The sequence below is a fragment of the Ochotona curzoniae genome, unplaced genomic scaffold, assembly GCF_017591425.1.
Source record: "Ochotona curzoniae isolate NIBS_2020 unplaced genomic scaffold, NIBS_Ocur_1.0 contig_4516, whole genome shotgun sequence".
NCBI lineage: Eukaryota > Metazoa > Chordata > Mammalia > Lagomorpha > Ochotonidae > Ochotona > Ochotona curzoniae.
Window position 1 is genome coordinate 2868584 of NW_024466313.1, and position 22936 is coordinate 2891519.

General features: G+C 56.8%; 1 protein-coding gene across 2 annotated transcripts; it reads right to left on the reverse strand.

The window, feature by feature from the left end:
• Positions 1-144: 144 nt before the first annotated feature.
• On the reverse strand, positions 145-13774 carry TMPRSS3 (transmembrane serine protease 3). Of its 2 annotated transcripts, none has more exons than XM_040986589.1 (12): positions 13645-13774; positions 10910-11020; positions 10022-10138; positions 9562-9685; positions 7925-8050; positions 6787-6830; positions 6044-6209; positions 4983-5152; positions 3937-4032; positions 2858-3000; positions 2247-2399; positions 145-595 (listed from the first exon to the last, which is right to left on the reverse strand). In XM_040986589.1, exons 1-12 carry the CDS (start codon positions 13736-13738, stop codon positions 578-580), a joined length of 1362 nt encoding a protein of 453 aa, XP_040842523.1. In that variant the 5' UTR covers positions 13739-13774; the 3' UTR covers positions 145-577. The 2 variants fall into 2 exon arrangements, with proteins under 2 accessions (XP_040842523.1, XP_040842522.1); XM_040986588.1 differs by having other exon boundaries at positions 2858-3003.
• Between the last annotated feature and the right edge of the window lie 9162 nt (positions 13775-22936).

Below are 22936 nucleotides of genomic sequence, written 5' to 3' on the forward strand. Positions count from 1 at the left end.
TGCCTGGCTCCGAGGAAGGCCAGCACCCGTCGCTTCGTGCCCCTGGGCCGTGGGTGCTGCTTCATGTGACACAGCGCATGCAGGTCGGGACAAAAGACTGACAAGAGCCGAGAACAGACCAAGACCCGACGGTGCCAGCAAGCAGTGCGACTCGGCCTTCAGGAGAGGGATTCGCGTCCCCCACGGGCGCAGGGACCTGATAGGAGTCAACATTGCTGTCTGCAGGCGTGAAACTTCACAGACAGGACCTCGAGCAGCCCCAGGTGGCCTGCATGGTCAACAGTTGTGCCTGCGCTCCCAGCAGGGGTCAGTGATGGACGCATGGAAGTGGGCAGCACTCAGCAGGCAGCGCCTCTGCTTCTGCTCATGGTGAAGTTCGCAAAGGGGCGTCCGGGTTCATCTGCAGGCCAGGAGCTCATGAGCAGCCTCAGGAGCAGGGGTGTCAGGCGGCAAGGGGGTGAGCGGCCCCTCCACCAGTTCAGTCTGGCTCGACTAAGCAGGTGCAGAGGGCACGAGCTCACATCCATCATCCCACACAGACGCTCCTGGTGCTCAGGTGACCGCGGTCCCCCAATCCTCAGGTTTGCAGGTCCCTCTGCAAGCGAGAACAGGGGGGTTATCTCTTACAGCCCTACACCGGGCCCTGCATGGGGCCCCAAGCAAGGTGTCCAGCTGTCCTGGCTTAGACACAACACCTCCTGGAAGATGAGGCTCACTCCAACATCTGCTGCCCCTCCCTGGCAGGGTCCTGTTTCACGCAAGCCCTGGGTGGCAGAGATGCCATGGACTACGACACCCTGGAGGCAGCAGGGAGCCATCAGCCACCACGAGGATACTCCATGCACCATGGTTGACGCCCATGGCAGTGTCCCCCAAAACCCTTCTGGAGAGCCCTCTCACTTCAGCTGCATTTCTCAGGATGACCTGGAGGCCCCATGCATCACCACCGCCAGGGGCATCCCCTACCCCAGACCCTGGGGAGGGCTGCCAGGAAGGGGTGCTCTTAGGCACCCCTGGTGGATGAGTAGGCCAGGGGGCTCTGCCCTTCTCAGCCAGAGTGGGAGTACCACTTACAGGTACCCTCACCTGCAGTGCACATAGGATCATGAGGTCTTGGTCGTCGTGCCCTTGGTAGTCCCTACCCGCCTAGGGTCAGCTTCCCAGGGAAGCATCTGTGATGGGCAGGTGTTCATGGCGCTGGCAGCCCACTGGGAGCACCCGACTCTCCTTCCAGCCACCTGAGGCCTGGAGTCACTCTGAGGCCACTGCTCCTGCTCGCCGTGTGGGCAGCTTGGCACTGATTCTGCCCAAAGGAGACCTAGCACGCAGGGCTGGCCTCAAACAGGACCCCGCTGCAGGCACCTGCTTCTGCAGCTGGAAACTGTGGGAGCTCCCTGCCCCCCACCTCCCAGCAGCAGGGATCCCACTGACCTGTCCCAGGGCCTCGCCCATGTGCATGGGAAGCCACGGTGTGCTTTTTCGCTAAAGGCAGAGAAAGCAGGACTGCACTGAGCCCCCCCCCCTAGCCTCTGGCCTTTGACCCACAGAAAGCAAAAGCAGATGCCTGAGGCTGAGGGAGGAGAGCAGGCAAGGGAAGGAGGGGTGATGGAACGTTCTGGAACCGGATACGTGCCATGGGGGAAGCAATAAATGCCACTGAGTCATTCCCTTTAAGGTGATTAATTTTGTATGACATAAATTTCACCTCAATTAGGAAGAGGAAAAAATGTCTTTGAAAGTGGTCCAGGAAGTGATGACTGTCTGAGGTCAAGCTGGCAAATATTTGCCCTGGAGGTGGAAGGAGGCCCCCACGGTGGCCAGGCCTCCCTCCTGCCGGCCACTGCCCGCTGTCCCCAGCTGGCTCCTCCCTGCCCAGGTGCCTGACCAGCCGCCATGGGCAGGTCCCTGCAGTCACCCCACTTCACTCTCGCCTCCCTTGGACTGCTGCCCAAGACCCTCGTGCCGGGTCCTTACCACCCATCCCAACCACATCCACCTAACCCTAACCAGTGCACCTGCAGCCTTGCTCAGCCTGCCGCAGAGGCCACTCCCTGTGTGGATGGACGGGGTCTGTCCTTCCGGCTCAGCCAGTGTTCCTCCTCTGTGCGCAGGGGCCACACCCACCTGTGCCCAGATGCCTGACACACCCGGGAGCCACTAAATCAGTGCCCAGCTCTCTGTCCCCAGGACTCAGGCCGCCCTAGGGGATGCTGGAGGTTGAAGGGGTTCAGAGGAAACCCACCCACCTCCAGCTGCTCATGGATCCAGTCCAGGAAGGAGGTGACGCGAGTGTAGACCCCAGGCTTGTTCATCTCGGCACAGCCGATTCCAAAGCTTGTGGCTCCCACCAGCTTCCACAGCCTTCTCTGCTGACACACCAGGGGGCCCCCGCTGTCTCCCTGCATGGCGAGGGGGAGGCACAGGAGGCTGAGGTCCTTGGGGTCCCTCTGGAATGACCCCCAAGATGTGGAGATCCCACGAAGGTCAGTGATGTCTGGGGTGCTCAAGGATGTGCCCTGAAGTAGGTGTGCCCGTGGCCCACCAGGTGTTGGGGTCCCACCTGCCGTGACTTGGCGCCCCAGTCAAGAGTTTGCAACAACCTGCTTGCCTCCATTGTCCCCCAAACCTGAGACTTCAGCCACAGGACATCTGTGAGCCCCTCCCACCACCCAGCCCCAGGCAGAGTGGGGCTCAGGGCAAACACAGGCCCGCTGCCTATCTTCAGCAAACTCTCCCCACGCCCTGTAAATTTGCTTTTCTATCAGTCACAGGGACGCGTGGACCGTGAACTGTCCCCAGGCCTGGGTCACCACCCTGGAGCCCAGCCCACTGTCACCACCCCCGGGGGCATGGGTACCTGGCAGCTGTCCACGCCGCCCTTCAGGTAGCCTGCACATAGCATGGAGGGCGAGATGATGCCACCGTAAACTTCCCTGCGGTTACAGATCTTGTTGGAAATCAGGGGCACGGCCGCGTGGTTCAGGACAGGGGAGGCATCTCCTGCTTCAAGACAGCACCGTGAGAAAGAACCTGGCTCTGCCCACAGAAGCACGGCTCCCTGCACTCACAGAGAAGCTGGGATGAGAAGCTGCCGCTCGGGCCACCTACTACAGCAGCAAGAGACCCGGCAGCAGGCCCACTCGGAACCCCGCTTCTCACGCCCAGCAAGGGACAGACCTGCCATGTCCTCTCCCTTCTCCCGGATCTGGGGCAGTATGTGATCAATCTGCGAGGAGTGAGGGTCTCCCTACAAGTCCTTCAGGGGCTTCCAAGCCCAGGTCACCTCTCCAGCCTGCTCCAAGCCCACCAAGCCCTGCCCTCCTTCGCAGACGCCAGGAAGCAGTTTGAAGTCCCCCAGAGGGAAGATTTGCTACACAGCCTTGTGAGCCATCAGCGAGCCAGTGGTCAGCAGGAAACCAAGAGTGGCCCTGGCTGGGCCACCGGCAGGGGTGGGCAGGGCACCCCCAGCCCATCAGGGAACAAAGGAGCCCCCATAAAGTGTCTCAGGTAAGATTACTCACTGCTCCGCTGGGAATAGTGTGGGGGTGGAGGTCAGAGTCCCCCACCCTGGGCTTCCTTATCAGGGTGGGGAGGAGGCGGGGCCCCTGATGGGCACCCCTGCCAGCTGTGATCTCTGCCTCATACCATGAGATTTGCTGTCTCCCACTGCCCCAAGGAAATGGGAGCCCAGCCCAACCACATCCACCTAACCCTAACCAGTGCACCTGCAGCCTTGCTCAGCCTGCCCAGAGGCCACTCCCTGTGTGGATGGACGGGGTCTGTCCTTCCGGCTCTGGCCTGGCCAGATGTGTGTGCAGAGCAGTAGTGGACCAGTTACCCTGCATCCCAGCCAGCATTGTAAAGCCACACATTATTCTGGGACTTTGGAGGGATCCGTCCCAGCCTGCAGGCTCGAGCCCCATCTCTGACACTGACCTCCATCCTCCGTGGCCCCCCAGCCTGAGGTCCAGCACAGTTTTCCATCTGGGAAGTTCTCCTCGGAGTTGGGCAGGCACACAGGCTGGACCAGCTCTGCGGAAGGGGAGCAGTGCCTTGAGTCTGCCAAAGCCGCAGCAGAGGAAGCAATCCAGGGTTCCCCAGGGGATGACCAAGCCCTGGGAGGTGCCACTCATCTACCGGAGCTCCTGGACAAGTCCAAGGGCCCTGGCAGGGGGCAGCAGCCTGACTTCCCCACCCAGACAGGAAGCAGAGGAGGCCTCACAGGCTGCCGTACCCAGAGCCTAGATAATGGGAGATGCATGGGTCCCATGAGGTCCAATGAGGCTGTCCTCCCCTCGGTGAGCAGGGTCAGATGTGGCCCACGGCATGCTGGGTCCTGCGGGGCTATGCTAGGGGCATGTGTGCTGCCACACAGTTCTTGCCAACACACCCAGGGCAGCCAGTGTGCTGCAGGCAGAGCTGTGCCACTCACACCATCCTAAAGACACGAAGCCTTGGTGACCCCACGCTGAGACTGAGACGTGCCCAGCTGTGCATGGGTGGGGTCCTAACAGGAAGTGATGGGGCCATGGGACTTTTAACCTTTAACCAAGTCCAGGGGACGGGACTTGACTTCCTCAAGAAGCAAAGCATTTGGGAGGAGCTGGACTCAGGGCTGCTGGTCGGGAGAGAGCTTTTCTGAGGGTGGAGCCTTTGGAAAGGGGCAGGGCCTGTCCCACATGTGCCTGGAGCAGTGGGGTGGCACTGGCTGGTAGATGCATCCGGTGGGCGAGCTCACAGAAGCCCTTTCTGCCTGCAGGTGGCGCCAGTGGGAGGATAGCGCCCAGATAGACCAGCATAGGCCTATATGGCCCAGATAGGACATCTGGTACACCTGGGAGGGCTTCCGGAACTGGCAGCTCAGGAGAGGGGCCGGGACCCACAATCCAACGGCATCTACATGGGACAGTTCTCCCAGCATCCCCAGGCACAGCTGAGATGCACACACGGACTGGACTCAGGAGGCTTAGGAGCGGACGCACCGTCGAAGGCCAACGGCCCGGCCAGCTTCATCAGGGCGATGTCGTTGCCCAGCCGCTTGGGCTTGTACTTGCTGTGGTAGACGATCTTCTCCACCACATGGGACGGGGCCGGGCTGTCGAGCAGGGAGACCAGCCCCACCTGCACCACCCAGGACTTGGGAAGGTTTAAGCTGAAACGAGAAGCCAGAGGGGACGTGAAGCCAGGGAAATCCTGGGTGCAGGCAGGAGGCCCCGACTGTAGTCACCCCGAGGCCTGGCGCGGAGCTGCGATTGCCCCATGCATTTCCTAGCCGGGCCTTCCCAGAGTCTGCCCAACCTGCAGAACCATACAACCCTGGGGTCACCGCAAGGCGCCTGCAAGGCACCATCAGGCTGTGAGCCCAGCAGGAGGAGGCTGACACAGAGCCATCCTGGGTGGTCGTCTTCTCCATGACTTTTCTGTCCCCATGAGAAGCTACTTGGCGGAGACGCACGCCCCATGTGCTGCGAATTAAATCGCCCTCAGCAACACCAGCATCTCATATCAGAGTTCAGGCTCGAGTCCCAGCTGGTCCGCGTCCTGCCAGCTCCCTGCTTGTGGCCTGGGAAAGCAGAGGCTAGCCCAAAGCCTTGGGACCCTGCACCTGCACGGGAGAACCGAAAGAAGCTCCTGGCTTTAGATTAACTCAGCTCTGGCTGTTGTGGCCATTTGGGGAGTGAATTAGCAAATGGAAGATCTCTCTCTTCTGTCTCTCCTCTCCATAATCTTCCCTTTCAAATGAAAAATAAATCTAAAACTTATTTTTATAAAAAGGAAAAGGAAAGAAAGGCAATGTGCCATTTGCCCTGAGCTGCCTGTCCCACACGGCACAGCCCCCATCCCTGCCTCTTAGCAGTGTGATCCGCTGTGTTGTGAGTAAGTACAAGTTTGGGTGAGCCTCAGCAAGGCCACGGCCACCTGCTGCTTCCACTCAGCAGCTAAGTGTTCCCCCACACCGCACACCCTGCCTGCCCTCCTCCGTCTGAGCTGCGGGCCATGCATCACTCCCGGTACCCAGTGTCCCTGCCCCCCCTCGACTCACTCATAGACGCAGTGCGCAGCGGTGACGAGCCACAGGGGCGTGATGACAGAGCCCCCGCACAGGTGGTAGCCCTGGAACTGGAGGCTGACTTGCCAGGGCCACTGGGCCAGTGAGGACACGTTGCCACCTACAATGCGTGGGCTGTAGCCCGTCCTCCGGCCGCAGGCTGTGGAGCAAGGACCAGGGTGACTCTGCTGCAGGGGTTCCGGCACTAGAGGCAGGTGCAGGCCCCAGGGAGACTTGAGGACAAGCAGGGCTTGTACAGGAGGCAGTGGCAGCAAAGACTCCCATGGGTGAGCTGTGCTAGTGCTGGCAGACCCCGCCAGTGCCCAGGCCCCGAGTGATGGCAGCAGCAGGACGCCAGCAGCAGGAGCAGCCCTCCACAGGCCCCTCCTCACCCTTGCACCTGCTGGGAAGCATCTTCCCCCACCCCACTCCTCACCCTTGCACCTGCTGGGAAGCATCTCCCCCACCCCACGATGACTCCTGAGACCCAGCCCCTGCAGCAGAACCCCGCCTTCTGCCAGGAGTAAGGGGTACCTGCCCTGCGGACCCCACATAGTGACAGAGGTCATGGACCTGTCCTGTGCCTCAGCCCAACCGCCTCCCCTACATGACAGGTGAGGCAGACAGGTAAAACTGCGTCCCTGCTCTCCCGGGGGTGCACACAGGGGTCCCAGTTGGCACCTGGCAATGGGGGTCTGAGGCAGCAGTGGCTGCCTGGTGGTTCCCTGGGGTCTTACCTATGCACGTCAAGGTGACCACTCGCCCTGAGGTGCACCCTTCCCTAGAATGGAAAGAAGCAGGAATTGTGACACGTGGCCAAAGCCAGCCTAACATGCACATTTAAAAAGTTTGATCTTGGAGTTAAAAGAGAGCAAATTCTAGGCCCCTTGCCCCCAAGCGTGGGTCATGGGTTCCCAGGGTCCCGTAAAGCCTGGCTGAGTTCTGAAGGGCAAATGGAGGAGCACACACGAGCAGGTGTGACCCGTGATCCCTCAGCACTCACCGTGGCCTGCCCCCTTGGGGACACTGATGTTGGGGGCGGAGGCAGGGTGCAGGCTCACAGGACCCCCGCATGGTCCCCACACCTCACAGTGAAGCCCTCCACACAGCCCATGGGAGGGGATGTCCCTGACTGACAGCCCTGCCCCCGCCAGCAGCAGCCAGGGCTGGGTGTGACCCCAGCTTGTGGTGCAGGGGAGCCACTACCGCAAGCTGAGCCCTTGGGACTCTGGCTGCTGGGTCCTGGGCGCCGGCTGCTGCACCGTGCACGGACAGGCGGGCAAGCCTGCTGGGTCCCAAGCAGGGGACATATCTAAGGACACTCCCAGGAAGCCAGCAGGGGTCAGAACGCCTGTGCCCGACCCCCACCACCGCCTACCGGGGGCAAGCAGGTGGCTCTCCGCTCGAGGTACATGACGGTACCTTCCTACAACTGGAGAAGGGAGAAAGCAGATAGCACAAGGCCAAGAGGCGCCTTCGCTGCTTCAATGCCTGCAGTGTCCCTGCCTGCCTTTCTTCTTACCTCCTCTCCTCCCTCCATCTCTCCCTCCCTCCTCCCCTTCCTTCTCTCCCATCCTTCCTCCTCTTTCTCTCCCTCCCTTCTTTCTCTCCCTTCCTCAGTCCCTTTCTTCCTGTCCTCATCCCTGCTTGCTTGTTTCTGGTCCCCAAGCCCCCTGCCCGCCTGCCAGGTGACAGGTGCCACATCGTCTCATGCATGTCATTGTGTCTCTTCCCTCCAGCACCCAGTTTTTCAGTGGGGCCACACTTGCACAGGGTGGGGTTCGGACCGCGCTGAGCTCCCATCCTGCCATCTGCCCAGGCTGACCGGGTCCCCCAAGCCCTGCTCTGGCTCCCTCACACCTCTGGCGCTCTCACCTCAGGTACACTGCGTGCTGCAGCGCGGTCACCTTGTCATCAGGCAGAAGGTGGTTGATGGCCACGAAGGCCCCTTGGAACTGCTCCTCCAGCAGGTCCACTCGGAGGTCGTCAGAGCTCACATAGCTGAGGGGACACAGGGACGTGAGGGAAATGGCCCCTGGCTGAAGTCACCCTGCTCCTGGCACAGCCCGAGCCAGGGGGAGGTCATTTTTGTGCTCACCCCAACCCCAGATCATCAAAAGCTCCCCCTCTGCAAACAGAGTGACGGGCACATGGCTCAGCAAGGTCTGGTGTGACCCACACCCTGCCCACTCAGCCACAGCCCCCTGGAGAGGGCAGCACTTCCTGTTGATGGGGGCAGGGCCCACACCCACTTCCTGCTGATGGGAAGGGTGGTCCTACCCAGGGGACATTCACTTCATGCCCTTTGCTTGGTGAGAAGCCACCCTGGAAGGATGCAGAACCAGGGGCCTGTGTGGTCAGCCCAGCGCAGCCCCCACCCCAGCATGGTGGGCGGGGGGACGAGGCCCTTCACCAGTCCTGGCAGGACCTGCATCGCCCTGCAAGAGGCTGTGGGGAAGAAGGTGAACATCGCCCGTGTACAGAAACAGGTATGTGGGGGCTGCGGTGCAGCACAGAGGGGCTGGAAGAGTCACCTGACTCCAGGCAGAGCCCAGCGGTCAGCCGTGGGCTTGGAGACCTACGCGAGGCAGGAACCATGACCTCAGAGGACGCCGCGGGGCGGCTCAGCGTGCTGGCAGGGGTAGAACTGGTAAGGAAGAGCTGCCTGGGGCTGGGACGGCAGGTGGTCCAGGCCTCACACACATACCGCCCCATGCCTCAGAGCCCCAAGCTCTGACGGCCTGTCCCCCGGTGCCACCCCTGTCACTGAAGGGACACTGAGGCCCGGCACTGAGATTTGGCCCCAGGGTTTGCATGCTGCAGTCCACCTGCAGGTGGCAGAGAGGAGAGGGGTGAGGAGAGCCTGCGGGCCGGACAGTGCGGGCAGGGGCAGGAGGTGGAAGGTGGCCAGTGTGTGAGGGAGAGCTGGGGCCATCCCGGGGCAGCCCCCCAGGAAGCTGTGCTGCCTCATGAAACAGAGAGGCCTCGGGATTGGGGCTTGGAGAGGGAAGGGCGTGTGAAGGGGAGGAGCAACAAGGATCCCCTGGCAGCAGGTCCAAGGACGAGGTTGGAAGCTGCGAGACACCCCTTGGGAAAGCGTTCAGCGGCCAGCTGGAGTACAGGAGGGGTGGGGGTGGAAGTGCGGCGTCTGCGTGTCTGCGTGTCTGCGTGTCTGTGTGTCTGCGTCTTTCTGTGCGTCTGCACTGTATGTGTAAATGACCACCTTTCTCTCCTTGTCTCTGCTGAGTAAGTCCACCTGGGAGAAGGTGCTCACAGAGTGGCCGCTGCCGTAGCTAAACTTGAATTTGAACTGGAATGGCAGTCACTGCCACGTCCAGCCTGTGTGGTGTGAGGAGGCTTCGGGAACTGGCGACAAGGACTCACCCCCGCCTTGCCGGCCTGTCCAGGTCCCCACAGGAGGGTAGTTCCAAGAGAACAGCCCACTTGGAAAGGGGGGCATCATTGCTGCCCTTCCGGATTCACCCGTGGGCTGTGAATGCCCGCACGCTCACCTTGGGAAGCCCAGCTGGGTACAGGCGACCTCTGCGTGGTGGCCATTCCAGTCCTCGGCGCACACGGTCCTCCACGCAGCGGCCGTGAACACCTGCAGCGCTGCGTTCTGGCCACTTACCCGCACTGGCCAGTGACAGGGAGGGGCCCATGAGCGGCCGGGCCGAGGGGCCTAGTCCTTCCCCCACCACAAGGCCCTCAGCATGCCCCACTTTCTCGGCACCTCCCAAATGGATGCCCAGTCTTAGTGTTGGTGCACTCTAACCAGCTGCGGCAGAGTCCCCTAGGCCAAACCCCCAGCCTGGCTTCTCCAGGGCCAGGGCCTGCCAGACCCCAGCAGAGGATGTCGCTGACCATGGCAATGGCCGTTCCCAAGATGAGAAGGGTAAGGTTGGGTTCTGCCAACCTCCTCCCACTTCTACGGCGGCTGGCGGGGTTGGGGTAGTCCAGAGGAGACCTTACCACACCGGAACTCGTCCTCCCCGTCTCTGCAATCCGAGACCCCGTCACATCGAGCTGACAGTTCAATGCACTTGAACGAGGAACGACACCTGTACTTCCCAGAGCAGTCGAAGTGGACTGGGATGGACAGGAAGATGAGAGGACGAGGTGGGGGGATGTGAGCAGACAGCCCTGGCAGCACACAGCCCATGACCGTTGCCCATCTGCCACGTGGTACTCAGGCATGAAACCAAGGATGCACCCTAACACCTGCCAGCAGCAGCCCAGTTTCTGCTGAATTCCGGCGGCTGGGGCTGCCACACCCCACTTTGTCTGCAGGGGCCGTGACTCAAGGTGAAGTCGGACTCTGCAGGGCTCAGGGTCAAGAGTGAAACTCCAGGGTTGTGGCGGCTGGCCGACCAGCTGAGCTGGCCCAGCTGGCAGTCTGCACCCAGCTCTGCCCTGCACCCAGGAGGGGATGAATGGACTATGAAACCCACTTCCAAGGGGGTGGTGAATCACCTTCCGAGGGAGTGAGTGTTCCCTGAGAGACCCTCCCCCCAACGCCCCCACTCCCAAAAGCCACGTGTGCCTTAGGATAAAAATCGCAGCTATCCTTGGCACTGCCTGAATAAGCCTCTTTGTGGCTTGTGCCGCATGGTTCCCCTGCCCCTCCCCGACCAGGGAGATCCTATTCCGTCAGCCGCCTCTGAGCAGGTGACCTGGTGACGAAGCCCCCGACCTGGCCAACAGGCCCTGCAGGGCCCCACCCAGGCAGGCAAGTAAGACCCAGGGTGAGCAGCTGAGAGGCTTTCGGCAATTAAGGCCACACGGGGGAAGTTCTTGAAAGGTGGGGTGCGGGGGGGGGGCACCTGAGAGCCTGCTCAATAATGCATGCATGGTACTCACTGCCCAGGCCGATGGCCAGCGCCAGGATCAGCGCGATGAGCCCCACAACCAGGATCGGAAAGAACTTGAGGGGCAGCAGCGACAGGATCTGGGCGGCCACTGCGTCTGCATCTGCCAACCAGAGGGAAGCAGAGGGAAGCCGGGGGACCCCGATTGATTGACAGCCTTAACTAACAGGCAGTGCCGGCTCCTGCCTCGCCCTGTGCACAGGCAGGGCCTCCCAGAAGCCATCTGCCCCAGGAAAGGCACCATGCTGTCTCTGAGGTCAGTTCCACCCTCTCCCACTCCAAGCTGGCTCTGCCCGAGCAGCATAGGGATGGCTCTCTGAGGGGGCGCCCCCAGCATCCCCAGATTCAGTCACGTCTGGAAGCAGGTGGTGAAGAGGAGCAGGGTGTCTGGTGTCAAAGGGGACAGGTGTACATGGAGACAGACATGCACAGAGGAGCAGACGTTAAACAAAGGACAGAAGGAACGGCCAGTATGACGGCATACAGGCTAACCCTCTGCCTTACGGCATCAGCATCCCATATGGGCGCCGGTTCGTGTCCCAGCTGCTCCACTTCTGATCCAATTCTTTATTTATAGCCTGGGAAAGTAGAGGAGGATGGCCCAAAGCCTTGGGCCCCTGCACCCACATGGGAAGCTCCTGGCTCCTGGCTTTGGATCAGCTCAGCTCTGACCATTGAAACCATTTGGGGAGTGAACCAGCAGATGGAAGTTCTTTCTCCATCTCTGCAAAATCTGCCTTTCACATAAAAATAAATTAATTTTTAAAAAAGTGGGAGAGGAACACAGGGAGAGTGTAGTCCTGGGAAAGGGGAGGCAGCTGGCAGAGGGATGCCCCTATAGGCCAGCACTGTAGGCCAATACTCCAGCCCTGCTGGAGGAGCCCGGAGAGGGTGTGGCCATTGCTCAGACCATCTCACGAGGTGGCTTTCCCCAGAGCAGGGTCCCCGCAGGCTTGCTGCCTGCTAGGAAAGCCGACAGTGCCCTTAACTCAGGGTGTCTGGCTCCAGTGCAGCCCCCCACCCATGCCATCACATCTGGGCTGGTCCCTGCACTGGGATGCTCGGAGGGCAAAGCCACCAGCTCCTGTGGGATGCCTGATCCGCTTCCCTGCTCAGAGACTCGTTAGATGACACAGGCTAAGGGGTCTCAGTGGTTGGTATGCGTGGAGGGCAAAACCAGATGCCACAAGTCTGGCCCCCAACAGCGCCAGTTGGAGCTGCAATCACCGGACAGCCTCATCTGCCCCCCAGCGGTGAGGAGGTCAACTGCAAAAGGGGCGAACAGGAGGATTGCAAGCTTGAAGTAGCAAGGAAAGCAGGTGGCTGGGCAGAATGAGAGGGCAGCAGGACAAAGAGGTGGAGAGGAAGCGAGCCGCTGCCAGGGAAGGCCGGGAGTGCATGTGGATCCGTCCAGATTCCTCCCTGCAAGAACCCCGGGCGTGGCGGCACTAACAGTGTGGATGCATGGGCAACAGCCCAGGAGGCCGGAAGGCAGGAACGGGTGGGAGCATAAACGCACACGACTTACACACACTCCAACACGGAAAACTCCATGTAACACCCAGGCTATAGACCTGTTAGACTTCACGGCCTACTACTGCTCCGAACTGCTGTGGTTGCCCAAGAAAGAGAATGGAAAAGAGAATGTGTGCCAATAAAACTTCATCTGCTGTGAACAAATGCATGTGAGCATGTGTGACAATAAAACTTTATTCATAAACACAGGGTGCAGACCATGAGCTGTGGTTCACCCACACCTGAAAAATCCTGGATTAACCTAACGACAGAGAAGTTTTCAAACAGCACAAAGTACATCGCTTTCAAAGGGAAATAAATAAAGTGCCAGAAAGCCAATGAGAGCTGCTTGCAGCACCCCGGCAGCATGGCTGTCCGGCATTGGCACTCACAGGTGAGGATGCCGCAGTGGGAAGGGCTGCGTTTGGGGCAGGGACCTGGGGCGCCGTCCTTGGCTCACCTACAGGCTACTGTCTGAGCCGCATTGAAGCCACGTGCCTCACGCTTCCTTGGACGCTGTCCTCCTCCACCCCCTCTTCTCCGAATCACCTCCCCACCAGCTGCCCTGGGATTTCAAAGGGGTCACCGGGGAACCCCCACTCTGCTTTCTGGGCCACCTGGTGAGGGTGTTGCCACACTGCCCTTCATAGCCCCAAGGGGCTGCGCCCCCAGCTGCGTTTACCTAACCATCCACAGGCCCAGGTTCAGCCAGTCCACAGCTTCCTGTGGCAGGTCCTGGGGTGCACCTGCCAGAATGCCCTCAGCGCTGGGAGCCACGCTGGCTGTTGCGTGTGCATCCGCGGTCTCCGCACCCATCACCGGAAGCAGGAGGTGGTCAGTGGGGCTCAGGACTTGCCGGTAGGAACTTAGGAAGTCCTGGCCAAGGTCTGCCTCCTCAGGACTGACATGAGCCCCTCCTCCGAATCTGATAACCCCCCAACCAGAGGAGAACTGCAGGGCATATAGCCAGGGACTGTCCCCCTCAAATGCCCCTTCCCACCAGGGTTCATGCAGGCCAGGCAGGGCAGGGGTCCCAGCTGGGGGGACATCTGGGGCGATGCCTGCCTCCACCCCAACCCCGCCTTGGCCCACGACCCCCACCCGGGCCCTCATCCCTCTCCCTAGCCCCTCACCCCCACCACCCGGAACTCAGCCAGGCTGGCGCTGTGGATGCCAGGTGGGGATCTCACAGCTCCCCCCGGTCCCACCTACCTGGTACAATAGGGCTGATTTTCAAGTCATCAAGGCCAAAGAGCGACCTGAAGGAGAAGGGGGCCTCAGAGGCCGGAGGGTCGTTCTCCCCCATGGTGACTATCTCAGGCCCTCTGAGCTCCGGCTCCACCTCCACCTGCCGAGCCAAGAACAGGCAGCGTCTGTCTCCCGCCGCCTGCAGTTGGCAGCAGCTGGGCGTACCTTGCAACTTTATAAACCTTTAAAGTCCCCGCAGCAAGCTCCGCCAAACACACATTCAGCCTCCGAAGCACCGAGCGTTCACCTGGAGTTCCACCAAACCCACCGCCCACCTGCCCCTTGCCCTTGTACGAGTTTAAGGATGGGCCTCTAGTCTCTCAGAAGCAGCGGCCGGGGACTTCTAGGACGACAGTCAAGCTCTGTCCCCCAACACTGGATCCTTTGTCTGGGGGCACCCGGGCGGAGCCATGCGAGCCTCCATAGACTCAGGGGACCCCAGCTTCCCCTGTAGATGCCTCCAGGGGAGAGGCCGGGGAGTGGCTCCGTGGACACAGCCCTCGCCCTGCCCCCACGGGCCTGACCTAGTTCAGGGTGCTTGTTCCGCCGCCTTGGGCTTTCTGGCTAAACACGGTCTCTTGCTAGCACCAGGCGGTTTGACTTAGGGACTGATGGGAAGGCATGAGAGAAGCGAGGGAGAAAGCTGCCTCCTCGCCCCGGACAGGCCGCGGTCCAGCGCTGCCCCTCCCTGCGCTCACGCACTCACCGTGTCAGGAGCCTCCATCGTGGGGGGCAGTCGTGATTTCCCAGAAGGCCAGACCGGGTGGGGAATGCGTCCCCTCGGCCCTCGGCCCTGTGGTTTCGGTCATGGCAGCTGGTGGCATCAGCGCGGGTGTCTGCGTAACCCGAGCTGGACGTGGCTATCAGGTGGCCCGGGTGTGTGGTTCCGGGGCCCCAGGAGGAGGTGGACGTGGCTTCTCTTTAATTAGTCAAGAAGGTAAGCAGGCCTTGGCAGGTACTGCCCGTGAGAGAGTGCCGGGTGGTGGGCCAGGGGGTGCGGCGGCTGCCAGCTCCCAGGGGATTCTGTGCAAGGTCCCAACACTCGCTTGTGCACAGAGCCCCTTCAGGATGCTCACGCCATGGAGACAGGCCCGCCTGCAGAAGGCCTGGAGGGGGTCTGGGAAGTGGTCACTGGTGAACGGACAGATGGGAGGGTCTCGGGACTGGATGGGGGCTTCACTGGCTGCGTGCCCGGGCATACCCAGAGGCGACAGAGCAGCAGTGGGGGCCTGGGGTCACGGGGGTAAGGAGTTATTCGAACATCCCACCCTGGGCCCAGCGCCATTTCTTCTTCCTCACAGCTCACGAAATTTGCACGGGTCCAGCCATCCACCAATCAGATGTAACCCGGCATTCCTCCTGAGAATCCCACCCCCATCTCCCAGCCGCTCTCTCCTTCCCCCTTTCCTCCTTGCCTCTCCAACAGCGCTCTCTCTCTCTCTCTCTTTCTCTCTTTCTCTCTCTCTCTCTCTCTCTCTTTCTCTCTCTTTCTCTCTCTCTCTCTCTCTTTCTCTCTCTTTCTCTCTCTCTCTCTCTCTTTCTCTCTCTTTCTCTCTCTCTCTCTCTCTTTCTCTCTCTTTCTCTCTCTCTCTCTCTCTTTCTCTCTCTTTCTCTTTCTCTCTCTCTCTCTCTCTCTCTTTCTCTCTTTCTCTTTCTCTCTCTCTCTCTCTTTCTCTCTCTTTCTCTTTCTCTCTCTCTCTCTCTCTCTCTCCTTTTCTCTTCTTCTTCCGGCCTCCCTTCCCCCCTGCCCCTTCCCTTTTTCCCTTTTTCTCTGCACCACCTCCACCCCGCTCCTGCCCCACTGGAATAAACCCCCTAAGATACCTCGTTGCATCTGGTGTTTTCAGCTCACGGTAAAGAACCAGGCTGTGGAAATTAGCTGCGTGTAGTAATATCATAATATCGTAAGAACTAGAACTCTAACCTTTTAATATAACTAACAACGGGGATTCTGCGTCAGGCCTATCAGGCAGGTGCTAAGAGGGCAGCCTCTGGGGAGAAGCCACAGCTGAGACACATCCCTGGGGACCGCACCATGTGAGTGCCGGGAAGGGCCCCCAGCAGGGTGACCTCCAGAGGCCCAGGGTGAGGGAGACGAGAGAGAGGTGGGGCGGTATGGCAGCAGGCATGCAGGTCAGGCAGGGTCTGGGACTGCTCTGAGCAGGTGCAGAGTCGGGGGCCCTACACACTGGCACAGGACAAGGAGATGCTGCCGGATGCCACCCTGCTGCCACGTGGACAAGGCATGAGTGGGAGGCAGTGGGAGCCAGCATGATCAGGGTTGGCACCAAAGGTGGGGTTTGTAGCATTTGTCCTCAGCTCAAGACACACCCCGAGAGTCGTGGCACACTATGAGGGCTCGAGGAACCGGGTCCCCGACACCCACGTGGGAGGCCTGGTTGCAGTTCCTGGCTCCAGGCTTCTGCCTGACCCAGCCCCAGCTTGTTGTAGCCATTCAGGAAGTGAACCAGCAGATAGGGGATCTAGAACGATCCATCTTTTTCTCTGCATTTCAAATCAATCCTATACATCAACACTAATTAGACCAAAGCTCAGATGCGCAGGACTGAACTCAACCACAAAATCAGGATTGTATCAATATGTCCAGTGAGGGTCAAGGGCCAGGATAGTTTTCCAAAGGCTGGGACTCCCTGCCATAAAGCAGTGTCTTGGCAAGTGTTGTGGGCTAAGGAGTTGATTAGCACTAACAGGAAATGGGCTTGCGGCTAAAAGCACTTGGTCTAATCAGACTCATTGGCATCCTATTATTTGGTTAAAGGGCTTGGAAAGAGTGTGAAAGGAGTAATAAAGGGAGACTTCCGGGAGACTTGCACCATCACTGGTCTCCTGTCGGTGCTTCATCCCCAGACCCTCTCCGTGTCCACGTTACTGGCTCTGCTGGCCAGAGCAAATGGCGCCTAACGTGGGGCACAGCACGAGGGACAATCTGAGGAACCCCTGGACCTAAGAAGGTAAGTTTAGAATTTTTAAATTTTGCAGGGACATACTGATTTTATCCCCAGACCCTCTCCCTGTCCTATGGCATGAGGGACAATCTGAGGGACCCCGGAAATCTACAGGCAAGTTTAAAAATTTTGCAGGGGCATAAGTAAAATTTATCATGGGGTAAGAACTCGCAAAAGTACAGATTAAGGGAATCTGAGATCTGCTCCACTCACAAGGCACCGACACTAAGCTTAAGGCTTCGCAGAAGTTTGTTGAAACTGCGACATATTCCCATGGTTTGCCCTCCTTGGAGCCACCTTTTCCTCTGGCACTTGGTAAATATTGCTTTGTCATTCCGTCAAACGCAACCCTTCCTTCAACAATTGTCTGTAAGAAGGGGAGGGAGACACAAACCAGAGTAAGAAGACAGAAGGAACCCCAAACTGAGACCCCAAACCAGGGTAAATGAGAAGGAACCCCAGACCAGACGAAGTCTGGAGCAACTGCAAGAAGTAGATTTGGAGTCCTCTTCTGAGGAGGAGGAAGGGGAAGAGGATGGAAGTGAGTCTTCCGAGGATCCCCCACCATAGAGGATATGCCCATAGAGCATGTGCCAACAAAAATCCCTTTTGGCCAGGCACAGAGCCCTCTGCACCACCTGTGCCATCAGCACCATTAAATCTGGGTACAGGTGTGAAAGATTTACAGGAGCAACTTCAGCATCTCCCTTCAGTTGAGGCAGGAGCAGGGCGGATGCACTGCCGGGGCTCGCGGTGGACCCCTGCTTTCAACTTCCCTTTCAGCTGTGGAACGTACGGTTCAGCAAGCGCAGAAGGGAGACGCTGAGGCAGCTGCCCTGGCTAGACACTTTGCCTTCCCAGTCGTTGAGGTAGAAGAGAAGCAAAGGCACAGAATCAGCACATGGCACTATCTTTTAAGGACATAAAGAATTTGAGGGACTCTAGCCTTGTGTGGGCCATTGGCCCCCTTCACTTTTCCATGATTGAAGCCTGGGCATCTACCAATTAGACCCCACCCATTGGAAGCTGGGCTGAAAGCTTTGCTCTGATAGCAGTTCTTGGGATGCTGATTTTGTTAGTCAGGCCTTCTATTGCTGACAGCTGGCTGCTTTTTGATTCATCCACACCTCCATTACCTGATCCTAAGTTTTCTGTTGCCTGATTGTCCACCTTTTAAATATCTTTATAATATCAGGAAGAAAAGGTCAAGGAAAAAATTATTGTTTACAGAACTTGTCCTCTAGGCTTGCAAATTGTACTTTGGAAGGACTTTTGTTGTGATAAATGTTTAGCAAGCTAACTTCATCTGCATATCCATGGTAACTTTGGGGAATTTAGAATTCAAAAAAATACAAGTAATACAAGACAAATCTCTTGTAATTCTTAAGGTTTCATTTGTAATCTTTTTGATGGCTGCCCAGGGCACTGGAGAGTAGGGGCTGGTCTGCTCCACCCCAGTTCAGCCTGGAACAGGAGGAGCCACAGGAGCCAGTTACGTCACTGACCTGGCGGGATTCCAGGTGACCAATGGCACACCTGAATGGACATTCCTTGCATAGTTGGGACACAGACAGCCCTTTGCCCATCCACGTGTCTAGAGGGGTATAAAACTCCTCCACACGTATCTCAGACGCCGTTTTCGCTTCCCTCTTCCTTCCCCTCTGCGCGAAGGGGGCCCAGGAGCAGATTTTCCAATAAAATTTCCATCTCAACTCTGAACAACTTGCCAATATGATTCCACCAGTGGGCGGGCAGGCAGTGGCCATCATCTAAAACTTTTCAAAAATGTGAAATTTTATCGCAAACAATTTGTTGTAGAAAGCAAACTCTAACACACTATTAAATTGTTTCAAGGTATAAGTTAAATTAACATAGTATTCATTGTATACAAAGCATTTTTATAGTTTAAAATAATTCTTGTGTTTTTGGCTGGTTGTCAAATTTCTCATTGCTTTAAATTGTTAAAGGTTTTGTATTTGTTTTTTTTAAGATTTATTTTTATTATTTTTTTATTGGAAAGGCAGATATACAAAGAGGTGAGACAGAGAGGAAGATCTTCCATCCGATGATTCACTCCCCAAGTGAGCGCAACGGCCAATGCTATGCCGATCCGAAGCCAGGAGCCTTTTCCGGGTCTCCCACGCGGGTGCAGGTTCCCAAAGCTTTGGGCCGTCCTCGACTGCTTTCCCGGGCCACAGGCAGGGAGCTGGAAGGGAAGCGGGGCTGCCGGGATAGAACCGGCGCCCACATGGGATCCCGGGCGTGCAAGGCGAGGACCTTAACCACTGCACCACCGCGCCGGGCCCAGTTTTGTATTTGTTTTAAAGGTATGAGTGACAATTTCATGTCAATAACGGAGTCTAATCTATAATGTGTTATACTAGCAACAATAAAAACCTTCTTTCAGATATTTTTAGCCATCCTTAAAAAGGCATCCAAGAATTCAAAAGTTTCCAATTCTAGGGCTTCCCTTGATATTCTTATGAGGCCTCAGGAATGCCAATGGATTTATCTCCTGTTCTGTGGAGACAGTTAATCAGGTTGATTGGATTAAGATTATTGCTAAATGTAGTAAAATTGAATTCTGTAGTGTCAAAATGTTGTATACAAGCATGGAGTTGTGAAGGTTTAAATTTTGATTTGCAGACTTTGAATGATTTAGCTCTGCAGGTGTATCTGGTTGTTCACTATGTACTCTTAGGATAGCTATATCACTGGGAAGGCTGAAATTCGCATTCTTGCATTGATGGAGGGATTCCGTAGTGGTGACTTTTCTCTCTCAAGGTCTTGGTTCAAGACTATACTTAAATGGCTTTTCAGCTACTGGTTTCTGGTGAACACTGCTACTACTAAGTTTGATTGAGAATAATTATTTAAGTCTCCCAAAGTGTGTGTGTGTGTGTGTGTGTGCATGTGCGTGTGTGTGTGTGTGAGATAGACAGAGACAGACAGACACAGAGTGCATGCAGTGATACAGCTGTGGCCTGTGAGGGTGCTCCGTGTGTGTGTGTGAGTGTGTGCGCATGCGTGTGTGTGTGTGTGTGCCTTAACGTTTGTCTTCTCTACAAGTTGTTTAAAATTCTTATGTGGAGAATCAAGATGGCAGAATAGGGTAAGGACACATTTAAATGGATGGAGAAATATTTAATCAGGATGAAGCAGAGAGGACACATTCCAGGAAATAGGAGAGGACAGAACAACAGCAGAAGGGCACCTGGAGACTGACAGAGGAGAGCAGCAGACACAACGGTGTGGTGTTGCAGTGACTGATACTCCAGCACGGCAATCTGAACTTCACCAGCAGCTGGAGCTCCACCAGAAACAAGGTGGGAAGGGACTTGCACTGGGAGCTTGGGAGGTGAATCCAGACAAAGAACTGTCTGTCCTGCTGGTCCGTTTGATTTGACCAGGAGCAGAGACAGAGCAGCAGATCTCAGACGGGCAGTGTGAGAACAGGGTGGATTTCATAGCCCAGTCAGCCCCCTAGAGCTGAATTGGGCACCATTTTGTTTAAGGAGGCAAAGGCAAGGGAAAGGACTGAGCATATGCTGAGCTGGGAGTGAACTCATTTCTGACTCCGTGAACTGTATCAACGTGGCATTCTAGAGGTTCCACCCAAGACAGGTCAGGGTAGCCCTCAGCCCTGACGGCCAGAAGATCAAGAACTCTATTAGTGGTACATCAGGCGCCATTTTGCATGCTGTGGCAAACACTCTAGGACTGCAGGGGACAACAGTGAACTGCGCATGTGCTGAGCTCGCGAGAACTCACTGAGTTCCATGGATTGCACTGGTCTCACAGGAAGATAATGCTGACTGTGGCATCATATGGGTCAAAATAGGTCTGTGTGGCACCCAGACCTGACATTCAACAGGTTCTGGCAAGATCAGCACCACCAACAACCTAGCTATATAGGACACCTGGTGTGTCTCGAATCCTGGGACCTGCTCCAACCGGAAGTGGGAGAAAGGTTACAGAGACAAGGGGCAACCTCAGCACAGTGTCACAGGAGGTGGAGAGTGGTGAGGGAGGAGTTGGGGCTACGGAGTTCTTTGTGGAAATCTAACATAAGAACCCAGACCCGGAACACACTGGAGGGAGTGGCGCAGTTGGCTGCAAGCAAAGAGTTGTGTACCAACTGCAATAAGTAAAATCGAACTGTAGACCTGTGGTTGACAGAGCTTAGAAGCCTGCTGCTGGGGTCCGTGCAGTGGGTGTGGATGGCATGAAGGTGTGAAGAGAACAGCTTCCCTGTGTGGGAGGCCCGGGGGAGTTTCCAGCTGTGTGGCAAGGCCCAGTGGATTTCTCTCTGACCACCTTGACACAGTTTCACCACCTTTTTGCATGGAAACTCAAGCACCCCACTAAGAATTCTGCAATCTATTGAGGCATTGTTTGCCCCTGTGGGATGGCTTTTATCACCAACGTGAGCTTGAGAGTTAATGTTATTGATAATATCTTGGTGAGTGGGCCTTTAACTGTACACAGGAGTACAATTAAACCCATGCCATTTCTGGACACCTTATTGTGTACCTACCCATTGCCCTGAAATCGGGCCCAGACATATAGCACGCCTTCTGGGAAGGGGCTTGAAAATATCCTAAATATTAATGCAAGTGATGGGAGTGAGAGCTGAAACTGCTATGGCAATAAATATAGTTATTGTTATCTCAAAGGCTAGCCTGTCTTTGCAACTTTTTTGTAACATAGAAAATGTAACTGTTTTAGCTGCTTTTATAATTTTTAGCTAGAGGAATTTCGTTAATTTATTTTAATAATCTTAGTTGATTAGGGTACAAAGGGTCAAGGGCTACAGGGTGAAAGTGGGTAATATCATTGTTTCCACACTAATACAATCATTTTTCCCTGTATCTGGGGTTAGGGGAGTAACAAAGGGAAAAGCCCCACCCAACCTCCCACCCATCCCCGATCCCCAACATGAGGCGCTCTCCAAGGGTCCTGCTCAAACTGTTTTGATAGTTCATCAGCTCTAGATTGCTGCCAATCTCACCGTCCCAACCGCAATGAAACCTATTCAGAGTCCACTGGCTGACAGTCTCTTGATGGTTGGGGTTCTGAGATCAGCAGTTCAGTTGGAGGAATATCCAAAGAAACTTCATCTGAGATGATCCCAGATCTGATTCTTGCGTGAGTTTGCTAGTACAGACTCCAACACCGTTTGTCACACCAGTCAGCTTATGCACATGCTGGTGGTTGCGACTGCTGGGTCAGTTCTGTTTCCAGCCCTGTCTTCCTCGTGAACCAATGGGTGTTGTAGTCCAGCTCGATCCTACCCACTTCATACTCGGTCCTCATGCAAACCAGTTGGAGCTGCAGCCTAGTTGGGGCAAATCCCCAGAACCTCTACCAGATCTGCCCCCTACCCTGGTTCCCATGCTTGCCAGTATGTACCGCAGGCTTGTCCAGTCTGTCCCACACCCCATTTAGCTCTCGCACACGTCAATGGACATTGAAGCCTAGTTCAGCGCGACCAACCTATTATCCAGCCAATACACCTGCTGGCAGGTGCCTTTCTGTCTAGCCACCCCTGCCCCATCCTGGTTTTCGTGCTGTCCAGTGGGGGTGGTAACCCTGAGGGAGGTGCCCACTATTTCCCTACTAGGCCACACCCACTCCCAGATTATGCAGTCTCCAGGTGGTTCTGGCATTTGACTTGACAGAATTAGCTCCTAGTACCAGCCTCTGCCAGCTAACGCTGTGGCTAAGCCCAAACACCCCTCAACCCACTCTAATTTTTACTTGCACAAGTCAGAACAGTCAGCTCACCGTGAGGCCCACAGGTGCTATAGCCCTGCCTGAACTTCCCCCATCCCAATTCATGCTTTCCAATGGAAGTAGTTATCCAGCAGGGGTGCCCACGTTCCCCTGTCGGCTTTGCCTCCTCCCCAATTGTCACATGTGCTGTTTGTGTGCTGCAGCCACATCTGGTACGGCTCATCTCACCTTGGCATTACTTGTTGTGTACTGGTATGTGTTGCAACCGAACCTGGCTCAACCCGCACTCTGTTCTGGTGCTCAGATTCACCAGAAGTTAATGTGAACAGGTTCAGCCTGGTCTGCCCCAACCCATGCCATGTGTATGCCAGTGGGATAATTTCCATTGCCTGTTCTGGGTTGTTCCCTATTGTGCTTCTTGCGCTTGCCTGCAAGCAGGGGACTGTGTCCTGCCAGAGAAGTTGCCCAGGCTCCTCCACCAGAACCTCTCCCTCTGCCAGTTTTTGCGCATACCAGTGGGTCCATGAGCCAGCACTACTCAGTTCACCTCCTGT

Bases quoted from the DNA above. Each gene is read 5' to 3' on its own strand.
- TMPRSS3 (XM_040986588.1), bottom strand. From the start codon at position 13,738: ATGGGGGAGAACGACCCTCCGGCCTCTGAGGCCCCCTTCTCCTTCAGG. The intron at 9,686-10,021 runs GTAAGGTCTCCT...GTCACTGGCCAG, and splicing joins GGAGGACGAGTTCCGGTGTG to TGCGGGTAAGTGGCCAGAAC. The intron at 3,004-3,936 runs GTCAGTGTCAGA...GCTGTCTTGAAG, and splicing joins GGGGGCCACGGAGGATGGAG to CAGGAGATGCCTCCCCTGTC.